At 51.9% G+C, this 20288-nt stretch overlaps 1 protein-coding gene across 1 annotated transcript; it reads left to right on the top strand.

Moving 5' to 3' along the window:
* Window positions 1-2421: 2421 nt before the first annotated feature.
* ADGRG5 (adhesion G protein-coupled receptor G5) lies at window positions 2422-20076 on the top strand. Its single transcript, XM_081216793.1, has 13 exons — window positions 2422-2532; window positions 3596-3770; window positions 10030-10131; window positions 10347-10425; window positions 11059-11215; window positions 11814-11930; window positions 12641-12757; window positions 14139-14291; window positions 15027-15148; window positions 15407-15666; window positions 16293-16410; window positions 19220-19497; window positions 19877-20076. Exons 3-13 carry the CDS (start codon window positions 10068-10070, stop codon window positions 19963-19965), a joined length of 1554 nt encoding a protein of 517 aa, XP_081072919.1. The 5' UTR covers window positions 2422-2532; window positions 3596-3770; window positions 10030-10067; the 3' UTR covers window positions 19966-20076.
* Window positions 20077-20288: the final 212 nt, after the last annotated feature.

The following is a 20288-nucleotide window of genomic DNA, read 5'->3' as shown; positions in this document are numbered from 1 at the left end:
AAGGAAATTCTGACATATGCTACAGCATGGACTGACCATAAAGACATCATGTTAAGCGAAACAAGCCAGTCACAAAAGGACAAATATTGTATGATTCCATTTATACGAGGTTCCTAGAGTTCCTAGAGCCAAACAGAGACAGAAAGTAGAGTGGTGGTTACTGGGGGCTGTAGGGAGTGGGGAATGGGGAGTTAGTGTTTAATGCGTGCAGAGTTTCGGTTTCAGGAGATAGAAGAGCTCTGAAGATGAAAGGTGGCCATGGTTGCAATATGAATGTACTTAATGCCACTGAACCGTATACTTAAAAATGGCTAAAATGGTAAATTTCTTGTATATTTTGCCACAATAAAAAATCACTAAAAATCAGGTGTCTTTTTTTCTGTGTCCAATAGAAGGTTGAAGAATGAAAATCAAAAGGACAGAAGGCAGTGGTAGAAAGAGGTTAGAGACAATTTAGTTCTAAATGGACACTTCTCCTGGTTGCCACCGGGATTGAGAAAGACTGGAAAGTAAATGACTTTGTCATGGTGTGACTCAGTAGTTTATCTAATGGCCTGTCCGGGGTGCCACTTACTGCCCTCTCACCGATCACCAGGGGGAGCAGCCCCCATGTGGAGAGACTCTTCACTAGGGCTGGGGTGTGGCTCTCCCAGGCTGCAGGGTGGGAAGTGGCTTGCCTTCCTCCCTGCCAGGGGGACTGAACAAGGACCTGACACACCTCCTAAAGCGGAAGCATCTGAATGTTTTATAGGGGAATTGGAGTCAGGGAAGGCTTCCCAGAGTAGGCAGGACTGGGCCCTAAGGGATGGAGAGGAGCTAGCGTGCCACCCAGGTATGTGTGTGTCAGAGCAGGAACAGAGCAGGGAGATGGGGATGAACATGGCAAGCACATCCCGAACTGGGTGGAAGTAGAAGTTGGATGGGGCTAGACCATGAAGACAATGGGAGCCACTGCTGGCTTTTGAGCTGGGGAGTGTCTTGGCAGTGAGTTCCAGGATCTGGAGGGCAGGGCTATGTAACTGGCACCCCCAATTGAGGCGGTGCATAGTAAGGCTAGCATAGATCCGGTATGGAAAATAGAAGGGCTTTTGGGGTGAGCAGGGCTTCCTCCTGGGCCCTGAGAACAGCTGCTGGTGTTGTAACCCTAGAGGTGGCCAGGAGGCCTTGGAAAGGAAGGAAGGGCCTAGAGGTCAAGGGCTTCATCATGGCCACAGAAAACCAAAGTGTGGAGGAGGGCAAGAGTTTGTCCAAGTCACCCAGCAGGAGTGTGGCCGAGGGGTCAGGGCACAGGCACACGGGTGTCCCTGCAAAGTCTTTGCACCGCAGCTGGGGTGGGCCTGCGCCTCCCCGAAATCTCCCTGCCCTGCAAGGAGCAGCTCCCCTCCTTCCCCGCACAGAGGCCACCTGAGCTACCCGTGGGCTGTGCTTGAGCAGATACAGCAAGGCCTCCAGTGTTGGGGCAGCGAAGAGGGAGACCATGTTGGGACCTGCTTCTTTCTCCCTGTTGCTGCTCCCCCATCGCAGCCCTGGGGGTAGAAAAGCACATTCCTGAGTCAGAATTTTCCCAGGGAGTCTGGCTGGGGCCCTGGCAAGAGAGAGCACCCTGTCTCCCCACCAACACACACAGACACTTCCCCCTGTTGCTTAGGGTTCTGCAGAGGAGGTTACTGATGTAGGACAGGCTGGTCCAGACCCATGGCTCAAGGAGAAACTGGCCAGCCTTCCAGCCTCACAGTTCTGGCCATGTTTTCTGAGTTCTGCTCCCAATGAGGCCTTTCTCCAAAGGGCTCTGCACTGGGTAACTCTGGGTCAGGCCCTTGTCCTCCCCAGGCCTCAGGCACCCCATCTGTGAAACCTGAGGGCTTCACGAAGCACTTCCAGTGACTCTGCAGCATTACCCTTGATAAGCCCCACACCACCCCATGAAGTGGTACTGTCATTGTCTCCATTTTACAGAGGGGAAACTGAGGTTCAGAGAATTTCCGTCACGTGCCCAGAGTTACCCAGCCAGGAAATGGTGGGCCTGGGATTTGAACCCAGGCAGCGTGACCCAGCCCTTGCCTGAGGTCCTTGCCATCATCCATCTCATTGATCGTCAGGTCAGGCAGGGATCATTCTCCCTTTCCTACACAAGGGGAAACTGAGGCCAAGAAAGGTGACGTCTCTTGCCCACGGGCACAGAGCTGAGTGGTCTTGGACCCTGCTGGGTGCCACATTGGCCAGCCCTCCTCCCTCTCCCCACGGACGCCCAGAATCTCTGCAAATGTGCAGCTGCCGGCAGGAAGTGCTGCAGGCCCTGAGGGGGTGAGATCAAGGGGTGAGCTGGGAGTGGCTATCAGCTCTGAAGGAACAAATAGCCTTCTTCCAGTGAAAGAAGGGAAGTGGGAGCGTGCGGTGCAGCTGTTGGGTGAAGAGAGCAGAGAGAAGTGCAGGGGCAGGGAGGTCTCCCGCCCGCAGCACAGAGGTCCCCAACTTCCCCTCCTACGTGCAGAAGGCGGCGGGGACGGCGGTGAGACAACAGCAATTGCACAGGTCAGCCCCTCGGTCTGGTCTCTTCATGCCCCCCTCCCCCCAGATTCTGTCCTGACCCTTGGGTTCCCTAGCAGGCACTGGGCACGCCCCTGCCTGGGTGGTTGCTGGACTGGTGACATCCGTGGAGCCGCAAGGTAGGGACTCACCTTCATTCCCTTCACCAGTTCCTGGGCCCCTGATGACAACCCCAAATCTCAGGAATGTACAGATCTATGTTTTTGAAAAAAGCCATTTAAATTAAGGAGTGTTTGGGTGCTGGGTTCAAATATTTATCCCCCCCACCCCCCTACCCCATGTGGCCTGGGGCAAGTTATTGAACTTTGCTTTTCTGGACCTGAGTCTCCTCATCTGTAAAATGGGGCTAGTCCAGTAACCTGCACCTCAGGTGACAGGGGTGAGGGCCTGGCACAGAGTTTATGTTGGGCAAATCAGAGCAGGTGCAGTTCCTCTGAGTGACCTGGAAGGGAGCCTGGGGACAGTGTGTCTCAGACAAAGGCTCTGGACCTGGCTGGGTCCCAGACCCCCTGTTGGGTGCTGGTGGAGCCTCCTTTTCCCTGCCTGTGAAATGGGGCTGATAATGGCACCTGTTCAGGACTTTCCTGCAGAGACCACAGGTTCACTTTTCACTCAGGCCAGGGGGAGGCCGGAAGTGGAGACTCCAGCCTTTGGTTGGCAGGAGCAGTTGTTGGGAGGGGCAGGAATGCAGTGGCTCAGTGGACCCTGGTGCTGTTGGGGAGAGGGTGGGCTTCGGGGGTGCACAGCCAGCTCTGGATAGGAAGGCAGGGCTTCCCAGCTCTCCCGCTGAGTGTAGTCCTGGCTGGCAACCTTGGGTCAGAGCCTTAGAGTCCCTGGAGTGTGGATCATGGAAATGGTTGTTTGAGTCTCTCTCCCTGGGAATTAGATGACCTTGGCCTCATTTTACAGATGAGAAAACCTGAAGCACAGAAAGGTCAAGTTCCTTGCCTAACGTCAGACCTCAGGTGCTGAATACTGGAACTAGTAATCGAATTTCCATCTTCTGAAGGCCCTGTTCTGCTCTCCACTTGTCTCCTCATCCATACAGCAACTCAGCCGCCAGGCCGTCTTTAGGAGGCTGCAGCGCGTCGTGGGAGAGAGCCCTTGACTTGGAGCTTGGGTTTGCGTTTCGACTTGCCCACTGGCCTGCTGAAGAACCCCGGGCAAACCCTTGCGTGGTGTTCAGTTTTGCCACGGTCAACTGGAACCTTCTTGAGAGTCAGGTAAGGGATTCCTGTTTTCTAGAGGACCCCAAATAGCGAATTGCAAAAAGAAGGAGATGGCTGAGGGTGCGGGGTAATGGTGAGTGGTGGTCTCTCTGAAAAGATGAGGAGGGGGATGTTGGAGGTTGCAAGCAGAAGTGAAGATTGTGGTTGCTCCTGGGAAAGGGGGTGGAAACCACAGCTTCTCTTTGGGTGCTGGGTGGGGGGGGTTGTCACTTCTGCTTTGGCCTTAATTTCACCAGCTGCAGGGTGGGGTTAAGCTCCTCTTCCCTCTGTGTTTGCCTGGCAGAAGCATGGCCAAGGGCCTGGGGACCCTGTCTTAGGGTCCAGACCCTGGAGGTCAAATCCACATCACCGCCTGGGCCTCAGTTTCCCCATTCGTACTGTGAGGGGGTCTTTTCTACACTCTCGGGTTCTCAGTTTTCTCATCTGAAACATTCCAAATGGTTTCATTCAGTGGCTTCCTTTGTCCCCCCAAATCTTTTCCCTCAGTCACTGAGGTTCTGAGAGGGTAGGTGAATTGCCCAAGGTAACACAGCCAAATAAATAACCTAATAGCCAAATAAATAAGAACCCAGCACTCTATGACTCCAAAGTCTTTATTCTCTTTTATTTATTTATTTATTTTTATATAATGTAGGTATTCTTTTTTTAAAAAATATTTTAATTTTATTTATTTATTTAGGCTGCGCCAGGTCTTAGTTCCAGCATTCGGACTCAGTTGTGACATGCATGCAGGATCTAGTTCCCTGACCAGGGATCAAACCCAGGCCCCCTGCATTGGGAGCACGGAGTCTTACCCACTGGACCACCAGGAAAGTCCCTTTATTCTCTTTTAAAATAAACACACATATTAATAAATAGTGTTAAGACAGATGGATAACCACCAGGAAACAAAATTGAATCTGTATTTCACACTCCAGGATCAATACAAAGGGACTGGAGATTCCAGTATAAAAAAATGAAACCTTAAAATTACCAGAAGAAACTTAGGAGAATTCCTTTATAGTGTTGGAATGAGGAAGGTCTTTCTAGCTAAAACTCAAAATCCAGAAGCCCAAAGAGAAAACACTGGTCATTTTTTTGCATAAAAATTTTATATTTAAAAAAGACCTACCTTGGGCTTCCCTGGTGGCGCAGTGGTTAAGAGTCCGCCTGCCGATGCAGGGGACACGGGTTCGTGCCCCAGTCCGGGAAGATCCCACGTGACGCGGAGCGGCTGGGCTCATGAGCCATGGCTGCTGGCCCTGCGCGTCCGGAGCCTGTGCTCCACAACGGGAGAGGCCACAACAGTGACAGGCCCGCGTACCACAAAAAATAAAAAAATAAAAAAGACCTACCTGGAAAAAAAGACCATATGTAATGTCAAATGGTAAAAGACAAACTAGGAAAGATATTTGCAACTCATGTAATAGACAAAGAGCTAATTTTCCTATTATGTAAAGAGTTTCTAGAAGTTGATAAAGAAAAGTCTAACCCAATATCATAATGGGCAGATGATGAACTTGCACATGTGGGAAATGAGGCAAGTACAAGCGCAGCCAAGCTGTGTGTAAGAGCCAAAGACTGGAACCAGCACAAATGACTATTAACAGGGGGCTGGTTAAGTGAATTATGGTTTATCCCTAACATCACACTGTGCAGATATAAAAGAGAAAGTGGAGGCTCTAGGTACTGTTAAGGAAAGCTCTCCAAGGTTATTTTCAAGTATACAGAGTATGCTATTCTTTTATTTTATAAAATGGGGGAACACATATTTGCTTATATTTGTATGAAGAAACTGGTAAAGACTCACAAAACAGTAATAACAGTGGTGACCTGGGGGTGACTAATTGGGAACTGAGTGGTTAGGTGACACAAGAGTCAGGAATACTTTGCCTTTTGCACCATTTTGCATTTATTTATTGTTTATATTTGAAAGATGTAAATTTTTAACCCATCTAAAGAGTGAATAAAAATTGGCAAATGGATAGTTATAACATATGGGGTAACTTTATAAAACACAGATGAACAAAACAAATAGGCCCAGAATCTCACTTCACCGAAGTGACCTTGATGTGCTTCTTCCAGATTTTGCATCTATAAAAAGTACAATTTTTACAAGGATTGGATTACATTGTTTTGCAACATGCTTTTTGTTTCTCATAAGCAATCTGTCACTATTGTTTTTTCAATAACGATAAACAGTCATTTGGAATATTTAAAAAATCCTAGGGGCTTCCCTGGTGGCGCAGTGGTTAAGAGTCCGCCTGCCGATGCAGGGGACACGGGTTCGTGCCCCGATCCCGGAAGATCCCACATGCCGCGGAGCGGCTGGGCCCGCGAGCCATGGCCGCGGAGCCTGTGTGTCCGGAGCCTGTGCTCCGCAACGGGAGAGGCCACAGCAGTGAGAGGCCCGCGTACAGCAAAAAAAAAAAAAAAAAAAAAAAATCCTAAGCATTAAAATATTTGCTTTTCTGTTGTGAAGGTAATACATGTTTGTTGTAGAAAATTCAAACAACACAGAAAACATAAAAAAAGAAACTAACCCCCTCCCATAACATTATTAATATTTTGTTGACTATTCTTCTAGATATCCTCATAGATTTAAACATGCATATAATTTTCCATAAATGTGATTATATTATATGTGTTATTTTTAACCTGTTCTTTCTGCTCAGTGATATGCTGTGCTCTTCTATGTGGCTATTTACATCATACTTCTTAATAGTGAAATGGCAATCCATCATACTGTACTTTTTTAACTTTTAATTTTGAAAAAATGAAAAATTCACAGGAAGTTGCAAAAAAGGTTTTGTGTACGTTTCATCCAGTCTTCTTCAATGGTAACATCTTTCACACCTAAGGTACAATATCAAAACCAGGAAACTGACTTTGGTACAATTCACAGCCTTTATTCAATTTCATCCGTTTTTATGCACTGATTTATATGTGTGTGTGTGTGTGTGTGTGTAGTTCTATGCAATTTTATGACGTGTAGATTCTTGTAACCACCATCACAATGAAGATACAAAACTGTCCCATCACCACAAGGCTCCCTAGTGCTGCTCCTTTACAGAAACACCCCTCATCCCTGTTGGCAACCACTAATCTGTTCTCCGTCTCTATAATTTTGTTATTTCAAGAATGTCATATAAATCAAATCATACTGTATGCAACATTTTGAGATTGGCTTTTTTTTCCTCAGCATGATTCCCTTGAGACCCATCCAAGTTGTGAGTAACAGTATATTTTTCTAATTGCTGAGTTGTAGTTCATGGTACAGATGTACCCGAGGTTGTGTAACCATTCACCCATTGAAGGCACATTGGAATTGTTTCCAATTTGGGGCTATTGTGAATAAGGTTGCTATGAAGTTCTCATGTGCAGGTTTTGGTGTGAACATGAGCTTTTATTTCTCTGGGATAAATGCCGAAAAGTGCGATTGCTGGGTCATATGGTAGGTGCATGTTTAGTTTTATAAGAAATTGCCGGGCTTCCCTGGTGGTGCAGTGGTTAAGAATCCGCCTGCCAATTCAGGGGACACGGGTTCGAGCCCTGGTCCGGGAAGATCCCACATGCCATGGAGCAACTAAGCCCGCGTGCCACAACTACTGAGCCTGTGCTCTAGAGCCCGTGAACTACTCAGCCCTTGTGCCACAACTACTGAAGCCCGCATGTGTAGAGCCCGTGCTACGCAACAAGAGAAGCCACTGCAACAAGAAGCCCACGCACTGCAATGAAGAGCAGCCCCCGCTCGCCGCAACTAGAGAAAGCCCACGTGCAGCAACAAAGACCCAACGCAACCAAAAATAAATAAATAAATAAATAAATAAATAACAACAACAACAACAACAAAGAGTGGAGCACTGAAAACTTAACTGCCTGGGACTTTCCTGGTGGCGCAGTGGTTAAGAATCCACCTGCTAGTGCAGGGGACATGGGATTGAGCCCTGGTCCGGGAAGACTCCACATGCCACGGAGCAACTAAGCCCATGTGCCACAACTGCTGAGCCTGCGCTCTAGAGCCAGAGAGCCACAACTACTGAGCCTGCGCTCTAGAGCGAGCCAGAGCTACTGAGCCTGCGTGCCACGACAACGGATGCCCGCGCGCCTAGAGCCCGTGCTCTGCAACAAGAGAAGCCACTGCAAAGAGAAGCCCCCGCTCACCACAACTAGAGAAAGCCGGTGAGCACCAATGAAGACCCAATGCAGCCAAAAATAAATAAATAAATAAATAAAATGGAAAATAAACTATGGTGTGCGTTAAAAAAAAACAGAAAAAAAACTCAATTGCCTGGTAGGGCTTGGTGACTGGTGAAGCTTCACCATAAGCTTGGTCCTGGCTGTTTTATCAAGGAGCACCAAAATGTCAGTAGCTACAGGATACTTTTCTTAGAATGGTCAGTTCTTCGGAGAAGAATTTTCTCCTGCCTTGGAGCACCGTTGCCTGGCTGCTGGCAGTCTTCTGGAAGCTGATTGGAGGAGGAGATGGGGAGGGGATATGGCTTAATTTTCCTGTACCAGAATGGCACCTCGCATTCTCTCTGATGCACTGTCTGCAGGGATGTACTTTGTGTTGGAGGGTAGGGTTGAGGATGCAAGGGTGGTGAGGAAGGCTCCTGGATGCTCCAGTGGCAGAGGAGATCTGGGGACCCAGCTGGTCATTTTAAAAACTCACAACCAACAACCCCCCGTTTTTAGCTTCACCCTTCATCCCATCTTCAGAGGTTCCTGATGCCTCCAGCGCTCAAGTGCTCCCACGGTTGCGAGCCTTGACCTAGCTGGCTTCCCCATGTCCCCTCCCCGATCCTCCCACCCGCTGTACTCACCTCTCCTTACTGCAAGCGCTTGGGTTCAACGTCTTATGGTCTGCTAACTTTTTTTTTTTTAAGCAGGTGGCCACCTGCTTTGCGGCCTCCAAAGTTTCACTGATATCTCTCATCTGCTGTTGCCTTCTTTCCCATTGTTCTGTCTTTTGTGGCTTTGTGTCTGTTTTATTCATTCACTCTCATTTTAGTGGGGTTTCGGGGGTAGGCATAAATTTGCTATGTTTAAGCAGAAGTTTATTAGTTCATTTTAACTTAAAAAAATTAATTTATTTATTTTTGGCTGCATTGGGTCTTCATTGCTGCACGTGGGCTTTCTCTAGTTGCGGTGAGTGGGGCTAGTCTTCCTTGCGGTGCGTGGGCTTCTCATTGCAGTGGCTTCTCGTTGCGGAGCACGGGCTCTAGTTGCACGAGCTTTAGTAGTTGTGGCACCCGGGCTCAATAGTTGTGACATGCAGGCTCAGTAGTTGTGGCTCATGGGCTCTAGAGCGCAGGTTCAATAGTTGTGGCGCACAGGCCTAGTTGCTCTGCGGTATGTGGAATCTTCCTGGACCAGGGATCAAACCCACGTCCCCTGCATCTGCAGGAGGATTCTTTATCACTGTGCTGCCAGGGAAGTCCCTATTAGTTAATTTTAAAACCGAGGGAAATGAGGGCAGAGAGGGACAGATTCTTTTTTTTTTTTAAACCAAAACATTGGATTTATTTTCAAAATTTGAACCTGGCATCTTAATTCATAACTAACAGCTGCCGTAGATTCTGGCAGTCACAAAAATAAGTGAACATGAAGACAAGGTTTCAAAGCAAGTGTTGAATACAGTACTTAACAATATGTTCAAATCACATTATACTTTAAAATGGGCTTTGGGGGAATTCTTTGTGGACAAAGGCAGTGGTTTTCCTGATGTCATCCAGCTGTTGTGATTCTTGGTGGCCTCTGACCTCCCACGATTGTCATCAAAACCAGCCTTCTCCTGAAACTCTTAGTTCTTGTTTTTTTCTCTGCTCCAACTTTTGGATTCCCCCAGCTGTTGCTGCTGGCAGTTTAATCAGAGAGGGACAGATTCTTGTCCGAAGTCACATGGTGGGTGAATGACAGGGCTGGACAGTATAAATGACAAGCAATTCCCAATGTTCCCCTGGGTAAGCTCAGAGCCCTGGGGGGCCCCCAGAGATACCATTTTTGGGGAGGAGGATGTGTCTCAGGCAGAGCTGCAAATGGCAGGCTTTACCAAATGGTCAAGGATTCTGGAGGAACAGAGACATGGCTTCAGGCAGCCTCACGCAAAGCAAGACGCCTTGCTCTCTGAGCCACGGTTTCCTCATCTGTGAAATGCAGGAGTAGTGAGGATCAAATAAGAAGCTGCACGTCCTATTCTTGGGGTATGCCAGATGCCTAGAGTTAGAGGTGGCTCTTTTACCGGGGTGACAAAGACACGCACCTTTTCCAGGGCGGGAGCCAGTTCTTGGAGGAGACTCGGTACAGGACATGAATCGCTGCGGGGCCCTTTTCCTCTGCCTGTGCCTCTTGATGTCTCACAGCAGAACAGAGGGTAAGAGGGCTCTGCTGAGCTGCAAGAGCCATCCTAGTCTGGACCCCTGGCTGTGATGTGAAGCGGGGAGCCCTCAAGCCAAGGGAGATTGAAAAGGGGCACTTAGGCCTCCTGGGGCAGCAGGAGGCTGGGGCGGAAGGCCCAGAGGCCATGGGGCGGGAGGCGGGGCAGCTGCAGACAGAGACTGAGGCGGATGTCTGACTCTCTCCTCACAGAGGCATCCCAAGAAATCCTGCGCTGGATGGAGAGAATGGAGATGGCAGCCAGGAGCCGGAGCCTCACTTCTTTTGCTGAGTGAGTTGGGTGTCCCTCCTCTCCCGTCCAGAGTCAGCTGTGCCTCCACCCCCGGCTTGCACCTTGAATCCATGGCCCAGGGTTGGTCCAGTGTAGACTGTTAATTCATTTATTCAACACTCATTTATTGAGTAGCTACTGTGTGCCCGGCACCAAGCTCTGGAGATGTGGGATAGACACATCCCTGTCCTCATTGAGTTTACTGTCTGGTTGGGGGCCCTTAACCATGGATGCCATGAAACCAGGTGCAGAATCATGGGTCTCCATGCATTTTTCTGGGAAGGGGCTCCAAGACGTGGGCTGGGCTCTCCAGGGTCTGTGACCCAAAAGCCTAGTAGCTCAGGGTGAGAGGCCAATGCTGATGACTGACCAGGGAAGCATAGGGCTGTGGAGCACTTCAGTCAGTGGGGAGCTGCCAGGGAAGGCTTCCTGGAGGAGGTGTCAACAAACTGGGACCCAAACAAGAGTTAATGGAAGAAGGAGATGGGTGGGGTGGGGAGGTAAGAGTGTGCCAGGAACACTATGCAGAGGTCTAGAGGTGGGAGTGACAGGGGTGTGGGATGGGGGAGGCTGTGGAGAGCCCCGCTCACCTCCATCCTTACCCCGGGCTCTGGCCATCTCTCTCACTTTCAGGCTCATCCATGGACTAGAGTCAAGGCTACTCAATGCCAGCTTTGGGGGCCATAACCTCACTTTGAGGACACACACCATCCAGACACTAGCCTTCAAGCTGGGCTGCAACTTCACTGGCCTCTCACTGAGAAGCTCTGCTCTGGAGCAGGTCCCCCAGGTCAGAGGTGGCCAGGGATTGGGGGTGGCCAGAGCCTCTACCCCAGAAATCCTCCGGGGGTTTAAGGTCTGGACTTTCCCCAGGGTCCATCGCCCACCTTCCCACCAATCAGGGCTCTGCCTTAATAGCTGTGAGTTGCCGCCTCTGTAAAATGGGGCTGATGTTCTTCATGTGAATGATGGAAAGGGGGTGCTTGTGGCCCCTCAGGGGCAGCGTCCTCTTCCTGCTTTTGCAGGTTCCTGGGGTGAGGCAGTCGTGGGAGAGGCCAGGGGAACGGGACACCTTTGAGGGCCCTGGTATGATTCCTGCTGAATACCTGGGTGCCTGGGGGATGATGCTCCATCTTCAGGGCCCCAGTGAGTGGGATAAATAACCCAAATTCAAGACCAGAACAGCCTGAAGGGAAGGCCTGAGATCGGGGGAATTTTGGGTGGAGGTGCAGCCTGGCAGGAGAGGGTTCTGTGGGTGGAGGCTCCAAGGTAGGAGAGGCTCAGGGCGAGGCTGGGAGGGCTTCCTGAGGAGTGGGGAGCAGTGAAGGTGTTGTGGTGGGTCTGGAGGCTTCGGACACCAGGCACAGCCTGTCTTTGGCTCTCCACAGGCCCAGGTCCCACTCGCCATGCAGTTCCCAGCTGAGCTGACTCAGGATGCCTGCAGGGTGCACTCCAGGGAGCTGACTCTCATCTGCATCTACTTCTCCAACACCCGCTTTTTCCAGGTCAGGGCCTGCTGGTAGGCCAAACAGGGTGGATGCAGGCTCCTTCCGGGGGGGCACTGCAGGCATGCATGCCACCTCCTGGCCTCTGGGCAGGGACCAGCCTACTGTGCAACTTCAGTCAATCAGTGCCCCTCTCTGGGCCTCTGTTTTAGCAAAATGGAAGGGAGGCATGATTATAATGTGCAAACGAGACCTAAGAAATCTACTGTTTGTGTGCCTCTCCCTAGATGGGAGATAGACAAGTAGGTCACAAGATCCTTGTCCTCAGAGAGCTCTCTATCTCAACAATTAGACCGGGACCTTAGAGACTTAATTTTAGCTTGAGGTTGATTATAACCATAGAGATTCAAAGGGATGGATGAGTCAGGGTGGGGTCAGGATGGTTCCCAATGAGCAGTCCTGGAGGGCTTCTGGAGGAGGTGCCTTTTAACCTTGGCTTTGAAAGTGAGTTAGGGTAGGGTGACATGGAGGGTATGAGGCTGGAATTCATTTAACAAATGGGAGGTGATGGTGGTGGTAGTGAGAAGACAGGGTTCCAGGTGGAGGGGGCAGCATACGCAAAGGCTGTGAGGCTGGCGCAGCTGTACAAGTGAAAGTCATGCTGCTTGTTCTCATCCAGGGAGGAGGGGCTGGAGAAAGGGGGCTCTTGGACCTCATCCAGGGTCTCCTCATGTCCCCTCCAGTCAGTGCTTCTTCTGTTGCCCTTCCAGAAAGACATCAATTCATCTGTGCTCAATAACTATGTTCTGGGGGCCCAGCTGAGCCATGGACAAGTGAGCAACCTCCGTGAGCCAGTGAACATCAGCTTCTGGCACAACCAAAGCCTGGTATTGTTGGGGCCACCCCCACATCCACCCCACCCCTACCCCCTTGTGTCTGTCCTGTCGAACACTGGTTTGATCAAACCCAGACTTGTGGAACTATCTTAGAAACAAGCTGCTTTAAATCTATCATACTTTGAAAACTCCTGCCAAAGAAATGAGAGAGAAGCTTTTACACACTGCATTCATCAGGATTCTTTGAATTGCACATGATAGAAAACCAACTTAAGCCAGCTTATTGGCTCATGTACATGAAATGTCCAGGGCTGTTCTAGCTTCAGGCACAGATATGATGCCATAATGGCTCAGTCTCCATCTCTCAACAATGGTTTCCTGCCTTGACTTTCCACTCTGTGGCAAGATGGCAGCTGAAGTGCTGGACCTCCTTCCTCTCTTCTCAGCAGGCTCTTTCTTGCCAGTGCAAACCAGGATCCCATAATGGATTCTAAAGGTCCAGCTGGGTCATGTGTCCATCCCTGACCCATCACTGTGCCCAGGGGGATGGAACATGTAGATTGGCCAGACCTGGGTCACATGGCCCAGGGACTGGGCTGGATTCATTCGATCTGTCATCGGGAGAGGGATGGGTCCTCAAGGAAACTACAGATATTGATGTCGAAAGAAGGAAGAAGGGCTGCTGGGTGGGCACAAGCCCTGATGGCATTCCCGAAAAGCCCCAGAGTCTCTACACTCTGGCCCTATCTTCTATCAGCCTCATCAGAACCGCCCTGCACTCCCAATTTCTCCACTGTCCTTTCCTTTCATTCTTCTGGGCTTTTGCCCCTGTTACATCCTTGCTCCACTTCTGTTGAAATCTGATGTGTCCTCTAAGGCCTCAGTGTCCCAGTTGTCCCTTCCCTTCTCAGGACTCCTCTGCCTTTTCCTCCATGGTCTTCCATGGAGTGCCTGTTTCATTTCCCTCACCTTTCCACCCACAGGGCTTGGCGTCAGGGTTGTCTGTAGATGACTCTCTCTCTCCCCCTCTGGGATGGGTCTGGACTGTCATTGTTTCCCATGGGGAGGAGGGGAAAGCGGACATTGATTATAGAGCACCTACTGTATTGGCCAGAGCTGGGCACTCAAGATTTCTCATTGCCTTTGATTATTCCACCATCCTTGTGACTTGAGTATAACTGGTCCCATTTTGCAGATGAATAAACTGAGGCTCAGAGAACCTCTGTGACTTTCCCAGGTCACTCTCAGAGTCCGTGGTGGAGGTGGGGCTGGAATCTGGTCTGTCTGATGCCAAAGCCCAGCCAGTGCCTGGTAAAATGTTGACAAGGATGCAGCTGAGTCACCTTTGGCCCCCACAATTTCCAGACCCTCCCTGATCCATGGCCCTCTCCTCCACCCTTTGGATGCACCCAATTCCAGCATCTTCCCTTAGGAAGGCTACACGGTGACCTGTGTCTTCTGGAAGGAGGGAGCCAGCCAGCACTACTGGGGGGCCTGGAGCACTGAGGGCTGTCGCACAGAGCAGCCCTCACCTTCCCAGGTGCTCTGCCGTTGCAACCACCTCACCTACTTTGCTGTTCTCATGGTATGTGTGCATCTAGCCTGGGTGAGGGTGGTCAGAGCTGCAGAGGGCCCCATATCCAGGACAGAGGAGAAAGGCAAAAGCTGGTGCAGGGGGAAGAAAATCCAACTCAAATGGGCGTAAGGAAAAAAAAAAAAAAAAAAACACCTTATGGGTTCATGTTCCCGAAAAGGCTGGGTTAGGCTTCAGGCATGTCTTGATCAAGGGGCTCAATGTCACCAAGATAGGACTCTATCTCAGCCTCTCAGTTGTGCTTGCTTTGTGTTAGCTTAGTTCTCAGACAGGACCTCCCCATGGGCTTATAATATGGCTGCTGACATTTCCTGTTTTATGTCCTACTAGGTTCAGGTCAGTAGAACGAGAGCTCTCTCACCGAATTCTGCCAGCCAAAGCCATGGGACTGAGTCCCACAGGCCTAGAGTGTGTCCCATGCCCATCCCTTAACCAATCACTGTGGGCAGGAGGAGGGAAGGCTCTGATAGGCCAGGCCTGGTGCACCTGACTACACATAGTAGGAGAAGTGGAGGGTCCACCCACGTGCGGGAGTGAGGGAGGGGAGGAAGGGGAGATGGGAGATGGGAGGCAGAAAAGCCACTGTGTCTGCCGTGGCTGTTTTCAAGTCAGGACCATGGCTAGGATTGTAGGGTAGAGGGGCTTGAAGCTGAGGTCTCGGCAGGTGTCTTTGATTTGGGCAGTGGAGGGCATTTCCGTGCTTCTGGCCCCCCTTCCCTCCCACAGCAACTCTCCCCGGCCCCAGTCCCTGCAGAGCTGCTGGCGCCCCTTACATACATCTCCCTGGTGGGCTGCAGCATCTCCATTGTGGCCTCGCTGCTCACTGTCCTGCTGCATCTCCATTCCAGGTATTCCCCTGCCCTCATGCTGGGCCTGCCCACCCACTGCTGCTCAGCACCCCTCCTTCTTTCCTACTTGGGCCCCCAGAGTCAGGTGGGCTTTTCCAGAGTGCAGAGGCTGGGAAGCAGACCAGCCTCCTTGTGTGTGGCTGTTGTTGGGTCCCTGCCCCTCTCCACCTGTATCCCGGTCGTTACGTGTCTATGAGCCCAGGGGGTGGCGCTGCCTGGTGACGTCCTGGTCACGGAGGGCCACGCTCCCACCCGCAGGAAGCAGAGTGATTCCACTACACGCATCCACATGAACCTGCACGCCGCGGTGCTACTCCTCAATGTCGCCTTCCTGCTGAGCCCAGTGCTGGCCGTGCCTGGGTCAGCGTGCGTGGCACTGGCTGCCACCCTGCACTATGCGCTGCTCAGCTGCCTCACCTGGATGGCCATTGAAGGCTTCAACCTCTACCTCCTACTTGGGCGCGTCTACAACATCTACATCCACCGATACGTGCTCAAGCTCTGTGCCCTGGGATGGGGTAAGCACGGTCTCCCTCTCCCTTGCTTCCTGAGGCTTCCAGCCAGACTGGGCGTCTGTTCCTTCCTGTCCTCTTTCTCCTCCACTGCCATGACCACTGGTCACCATCCATGCCAGCACCCACCGCCACTTCCTACATGACTATTCTTATCACCACTTCCACCTCCAAAGCATCTATGTCATCACCACTTCCAATACACCATCACCTCCACCATCCTCATCCTTGCGTTCACCATCATCTCTGGTACCACCGTCATCGGCGTCTCTATCACCATCCTAGCCCCTCTCTTTATTATCTGTTTCTTCACGGGTTCCCAACCCTCTCTCCCATTACCTTCCAGCCATCACCTCCCAGTGTGACCACTACTGCTGCCGCTACCGTTCCACGCTACCGTTCCACCCTAGAGCCCTCATTCGTATCAGCCTTCTTTAAGACCACCAGGCTAATTGCTCTGAGGCTGGACCACGTGACAGCGGCTGGGCACTCAGAGCGATCTCTTTCCCTACCCTGCCCCCACCCTCTGCTTGCCCAGTGGAGTCCTGTTTTAGCAGCCCCAGGAACCCACGACCAGCCCATCTCTGGGGTCTCCTGACAGATACTGAGCCTCTGTCTGTCCCCCTCCTCAGGGGTCCCGGCCTTCCTGGTGCTGCTCCTTCTTGCCGTCAAGAGCTCAGTTTACGGACCCTACAGGATCTCGCTCTCCGGCAGCCAGGGGAATAGCACGGGCTTCCAGAGCACGTCCATGTGAGTGCGCTCAGGGCTGCGGCAGGCTCCCTGGCTCTGGCAGCAGGGCCACTTGGTCCTGGGGCTCTAGACAGAGTGCCTTGTAGGCGGGGCACTGGCTGCAGGGCAGGGAGGGGGCTACTGCTTACACGGGGCGTGGTTTCCAGGGGGCTTTGCCACGCCCCTTCTGCTGGATCCCCAAGGTCTCCTGCAGGACGGGTTCACTCTCTATGCTAGTTCTGGGAAGCGCATGGGCCTCCAAGGCCAGGGCAGGGGGGCCTCTGTCCCCTGGCTGCTGGCGGCCAGCGCCCCTCTGGCTCTCAGGCCCTGCGGTGGAGCTCAGCCTGTGCCTGGCTCTTCTCTCTCCTCACCTCCGTGCTTCGCTCGGGTGCTTGGCTCTGGCTCCCCGTGACCTGTGCCTGGCATGGCACCGCCAGCCCTCCAACCCTCCTAGTCAGAGAAGAGTGTTGTGGGGATTGGGACACCACAGGCACCGGTCTCAGAGTGTATGTGGGGAGGGGGCCCAAGGCGGTTTGGGGGACAGACTCTGTCGCCCCTTCCCGTGCCCTCGGACATTAACCTTTATCTTGTGATGAAATGTTTCTACAGGCAACATAGAGGGAATAGCTTAACAACCCCCTGCAGACCCATCACCAGCAGTTGGCCGTCTGGCCTTTTTCCCTCTCCTGGCTGACACCAGCTCAGGACGGCTCTGAATCCTCACAGCAAGGAGCAGGCCCCATTGTCAGCCCTTGTTTACAGTTGGGGAAACCGAGGCACAGGCGGCTGAAGAACCCTGCCCAAGGAGACCCAGCCAGTTGAGGGCAGAGCTGGGACTTGGCTCCAGAGCCCGGCCCCGAACCACTGCCCATCCCAGTCTCTGGGAAGTGAGGGCTCTGGGCACAGAGTGAGGCTGAGATGGGGTTAATTCTTCTCTGTGAGGGTCGGGGTGTTTTCTCGGAGGAAGTGTGACTTAGGACTCTTTAAACGTGTGTTTTTATTGTATAATATGTGACATGGGAAAAGAACTGCAGTGATGCTTCCACAGAACAGGAAGCACGTTAATGCAGGGATGTTAGCAAGCTCCCGCCCGAAGAACCATCTTCTTCCCGGTCTTCCTCACCTCTCCCTCTCCCGTCTCACCCTGGATTTTGTGACTTTTATTCTCCTGCATTAAAAAACCCTTACTACATATATATGTATTTTAAAGAAATTCTTTTACATTTTTTGTTTTATTTTTTAAATTGAAGTATAATTGACATATAACACTTTATTAATCTCAGGTGTGCAACATAATGATTTGGTTGTATATACTGCCAAATGACCGCGACAATAAGTCTAGTTAACATCTGTCGCCAGACATACAGAATTGATTTTTCTTGTGATGAGAACTTTTAAGATCTACTCTCTTCGCAACTTTCAAATATGCAATACAGTATTGTTAACTGTAGTCACCATGCTGTACGTGACATCCCTAGGACTTATTTATTTTATAACTGGAAGTTTGCAACTTTTGACCCCCTTCACCCGTTTTGCACCCTGTCCCCCACTCCCTGGCCTCTGGCAACCACCAATCTCTTCTCTATATCTATGAACTTGTTTTTTTGTTTGTTTGTTTTAGATTCCACAAGTAAGTGAGATAATACGGTATTTGTCTGTCTCTGTCTGACTTATTTCGCTTAGCATAATGTCCTCAAGGTCCATCCATGCTGTCGCAAATGGCAATATTTCCTTCTTTTTATGACTGAATAATATTCCATTGTGTTTATGTGTGTGTGTGTGTGTGTATACCACATCTTCTTTAACAGCAATTTTTAGAAACTTTGAAAATAACTCCAATGCCCACTGACAGGACACCGGATTAGTAAATGCGATAGAACCACCCCTGTCAGACGATCATCTGGCAGTGAAAAGGAATGATCCACCACCACACTCATCCACTTGGATGAACCCCCAAAATCATGTTCAAGGACTCTGTGACTGCAGTGAAAGGAGCCCGAGCAGGTGATCGTGACAGTTAGGGGCACAGGCTTTGTGCTTAGACCACGGGGCTTCAACTTCCACCTTAGACAGGTGTGCGTTTCTAAGCCTCATAGGGTCACCATGAGGATAGTATGGCTGATTCACGGAAATCACGTGACCTGATGGGGTAAAAGGCAGCACCTGCCTTGAAGATGTTTGGGGGAAGCAAAGGGCGTGAAGACCTCACGGAGGGTCTAGGACAAGGGCTGGGGCCACTGTCAGGTATCTCTCTGACCTTCCCTCTGCCCTCGGTGGAGTTTTCCTGCTGCTCCCCCGGCTCCTCAGTCCACACATGGAGAGCGCCCCTCCACCAAGCTGCGAGTTGCAGCAGCTCAGGGAAGGGCCGGTGGCCCAGTCCAGGTGAGGAGGGGCTCCTGGCGCCGTTGCGTGAAGATGAGGAGATGGTGATAATCGTGTGGTGGGTGGAAGAAGAAGTTTCCAGCAAAGAGGACCATGGAACAACGATGCAATCAATACCTTATAAGTGGACAGTTGGGCCGTGGAAGGGGGAGGGGTTAGATGTTCAAGGGAGAAGAGAAAGAGTTTTCAGGTGGGTAAAAGAGGGTAAAGGAGGCATGCAGGGGCTTCAGGCAGGGGGCTGAGGTGGCAGGTGGGTCCTACCTGGTGGCCTGGCTGGAAAGCCGAGCCCAGGACTTCACCACGTGTGCAGTCAGACAAGAAATGATGGGTCTGAGCCGGAAAACCGGCCCGTGTTCAAGAGGCAGTCCAGAGGCCCAGGAGACCGTGGCTTCCCTGCCACCAGCCTTGGGAGCCACACCAACCCCAGCGCTTCGCCCCTCCCCTGCAGATGCTGGGTGCGGAACCCCTGGGTGCACGGTGTCCTGGTCATGGGCTCTGGTGGCCTCACATCCCTTTTCAACCTGGTGGTGCTGGCCTGGGCGCTACGGGTCCTGCACAGACTGCGGGCGCGGGAGAAGGCGCTGGGCCTCCGGGCCTGCTGGGATACCGTCACCGTGCTGGGCCTCACCGTGCTGCTGGGCACCACCTGGACCTTGGCCTTCTTCTCCTTTGGTGTCTTCCTGCTGCCCCAGCTCTTTCTCTTCAGCACCTTCAATTCACTCTACGGTAGGACCTGTGGTTGACGCGGAGGAAACCCCAGGGGGGTAGCGTACAGCTGCTACATGTTTCCTACTGAAGGGCTCCAGGTTGAGGGGGTGAGTCAGGGGCTGAAATCTGGGCCCTGACAAGCTGGTTTGGGGCTACGCCCACCCATAGGAAGGGGTGCCACCTTGTAATTTGCACAAAGGCAGCCTATGGGCTAGCGGTGGCTGGTCCTCCAGCTCCTATGCCCGGTCCCTTCTGGCCTCCAACAGGAAGGGCTTCTGAGAATTACTGCTGGGCCTCAGGGAGGCCCCACTTACCCCAACCAAGGAGGTGCATGGATTTTGGAGGAGGCCCCACGTTGTTCCCACGATGCTTCCACTAACCAGTCTTTTGCGTGCAGGTTTCTTCCTCTTCCTGTGGTTCTGCTCCCAGAGGCGCCGCTCAGAGGCAGAGATGGAGGCGTTCAGCTCCTCCCAGATGGTGCAGTAGAGTCTGGACTGTCTGGACCTCCTGGTCTGGAGCCCCCAGCTTCTCTGGCTGCCTGCAGCCGGAGGCCCTGGCTTCCGCTCGAAAAGATGGCAGGCCAGCTGCTGGACGCCAGAGCCACTGTCACCTCCAGGGGGCCTTTTCCACCTCCATGCCTTCCCCAGGCCCAGAGGGCAGCGCGTTGCTCTCCGTCCCCAGGCATTCTGCTCTGGGGCGGGTCCAGCCCAACCTGGGGGGCAGCAAACTTGCCCCTGGTGCCTGGGCCCAGCTGGCCAGGCCTATGGCCAGAGCACTGGCCTGGGAGTCAGGAGGCCACGTTTCAATGC

This window comes from Mesoplodon bidens (genome assembly GCF_964165515.1).
Source record: "Mesoplodon bidens genome assembly, chromosome: 18".
NCBI classification, from domain to species: Eukaryota; Metazoa; Chordata; class Mammalia; order Artiodactyla; family Ziphiidae; genus Mesoplodon; species Mesoplodon bidens.
The sequence above is the reverse complement of the archived record's forward strand: the minus strand, read 5'-3'. Positions and strand labels throughout refer to the sequence as shown.

Excerpts from the sequence above, each read along its gene's own strand:
- ADGRG5 (XM_081216793.1), top strand. The coding sequence starts at position 10,068 with ATGAATCGCTGCGGGGCCCTTTTCCTCTGCCTGTGCCTCTTGATGTCT. Across the intron at positions 14,292-15,026 it reads CCTACTTTGCTGTTCTCATG|CAACTCTCCCCGGCCCCAGT; the intron begins GTATGTGTGCAT and ends TCCCTCCCACAG. Across the intron at positions 16,411-19,219 it reads GGCTTCCAGAGCACGTCCAT|ATGCTGGGTGCGGAACCCCT; the intron begins GTGAGTGCGCTC and ends CCTCCCCTGCAG.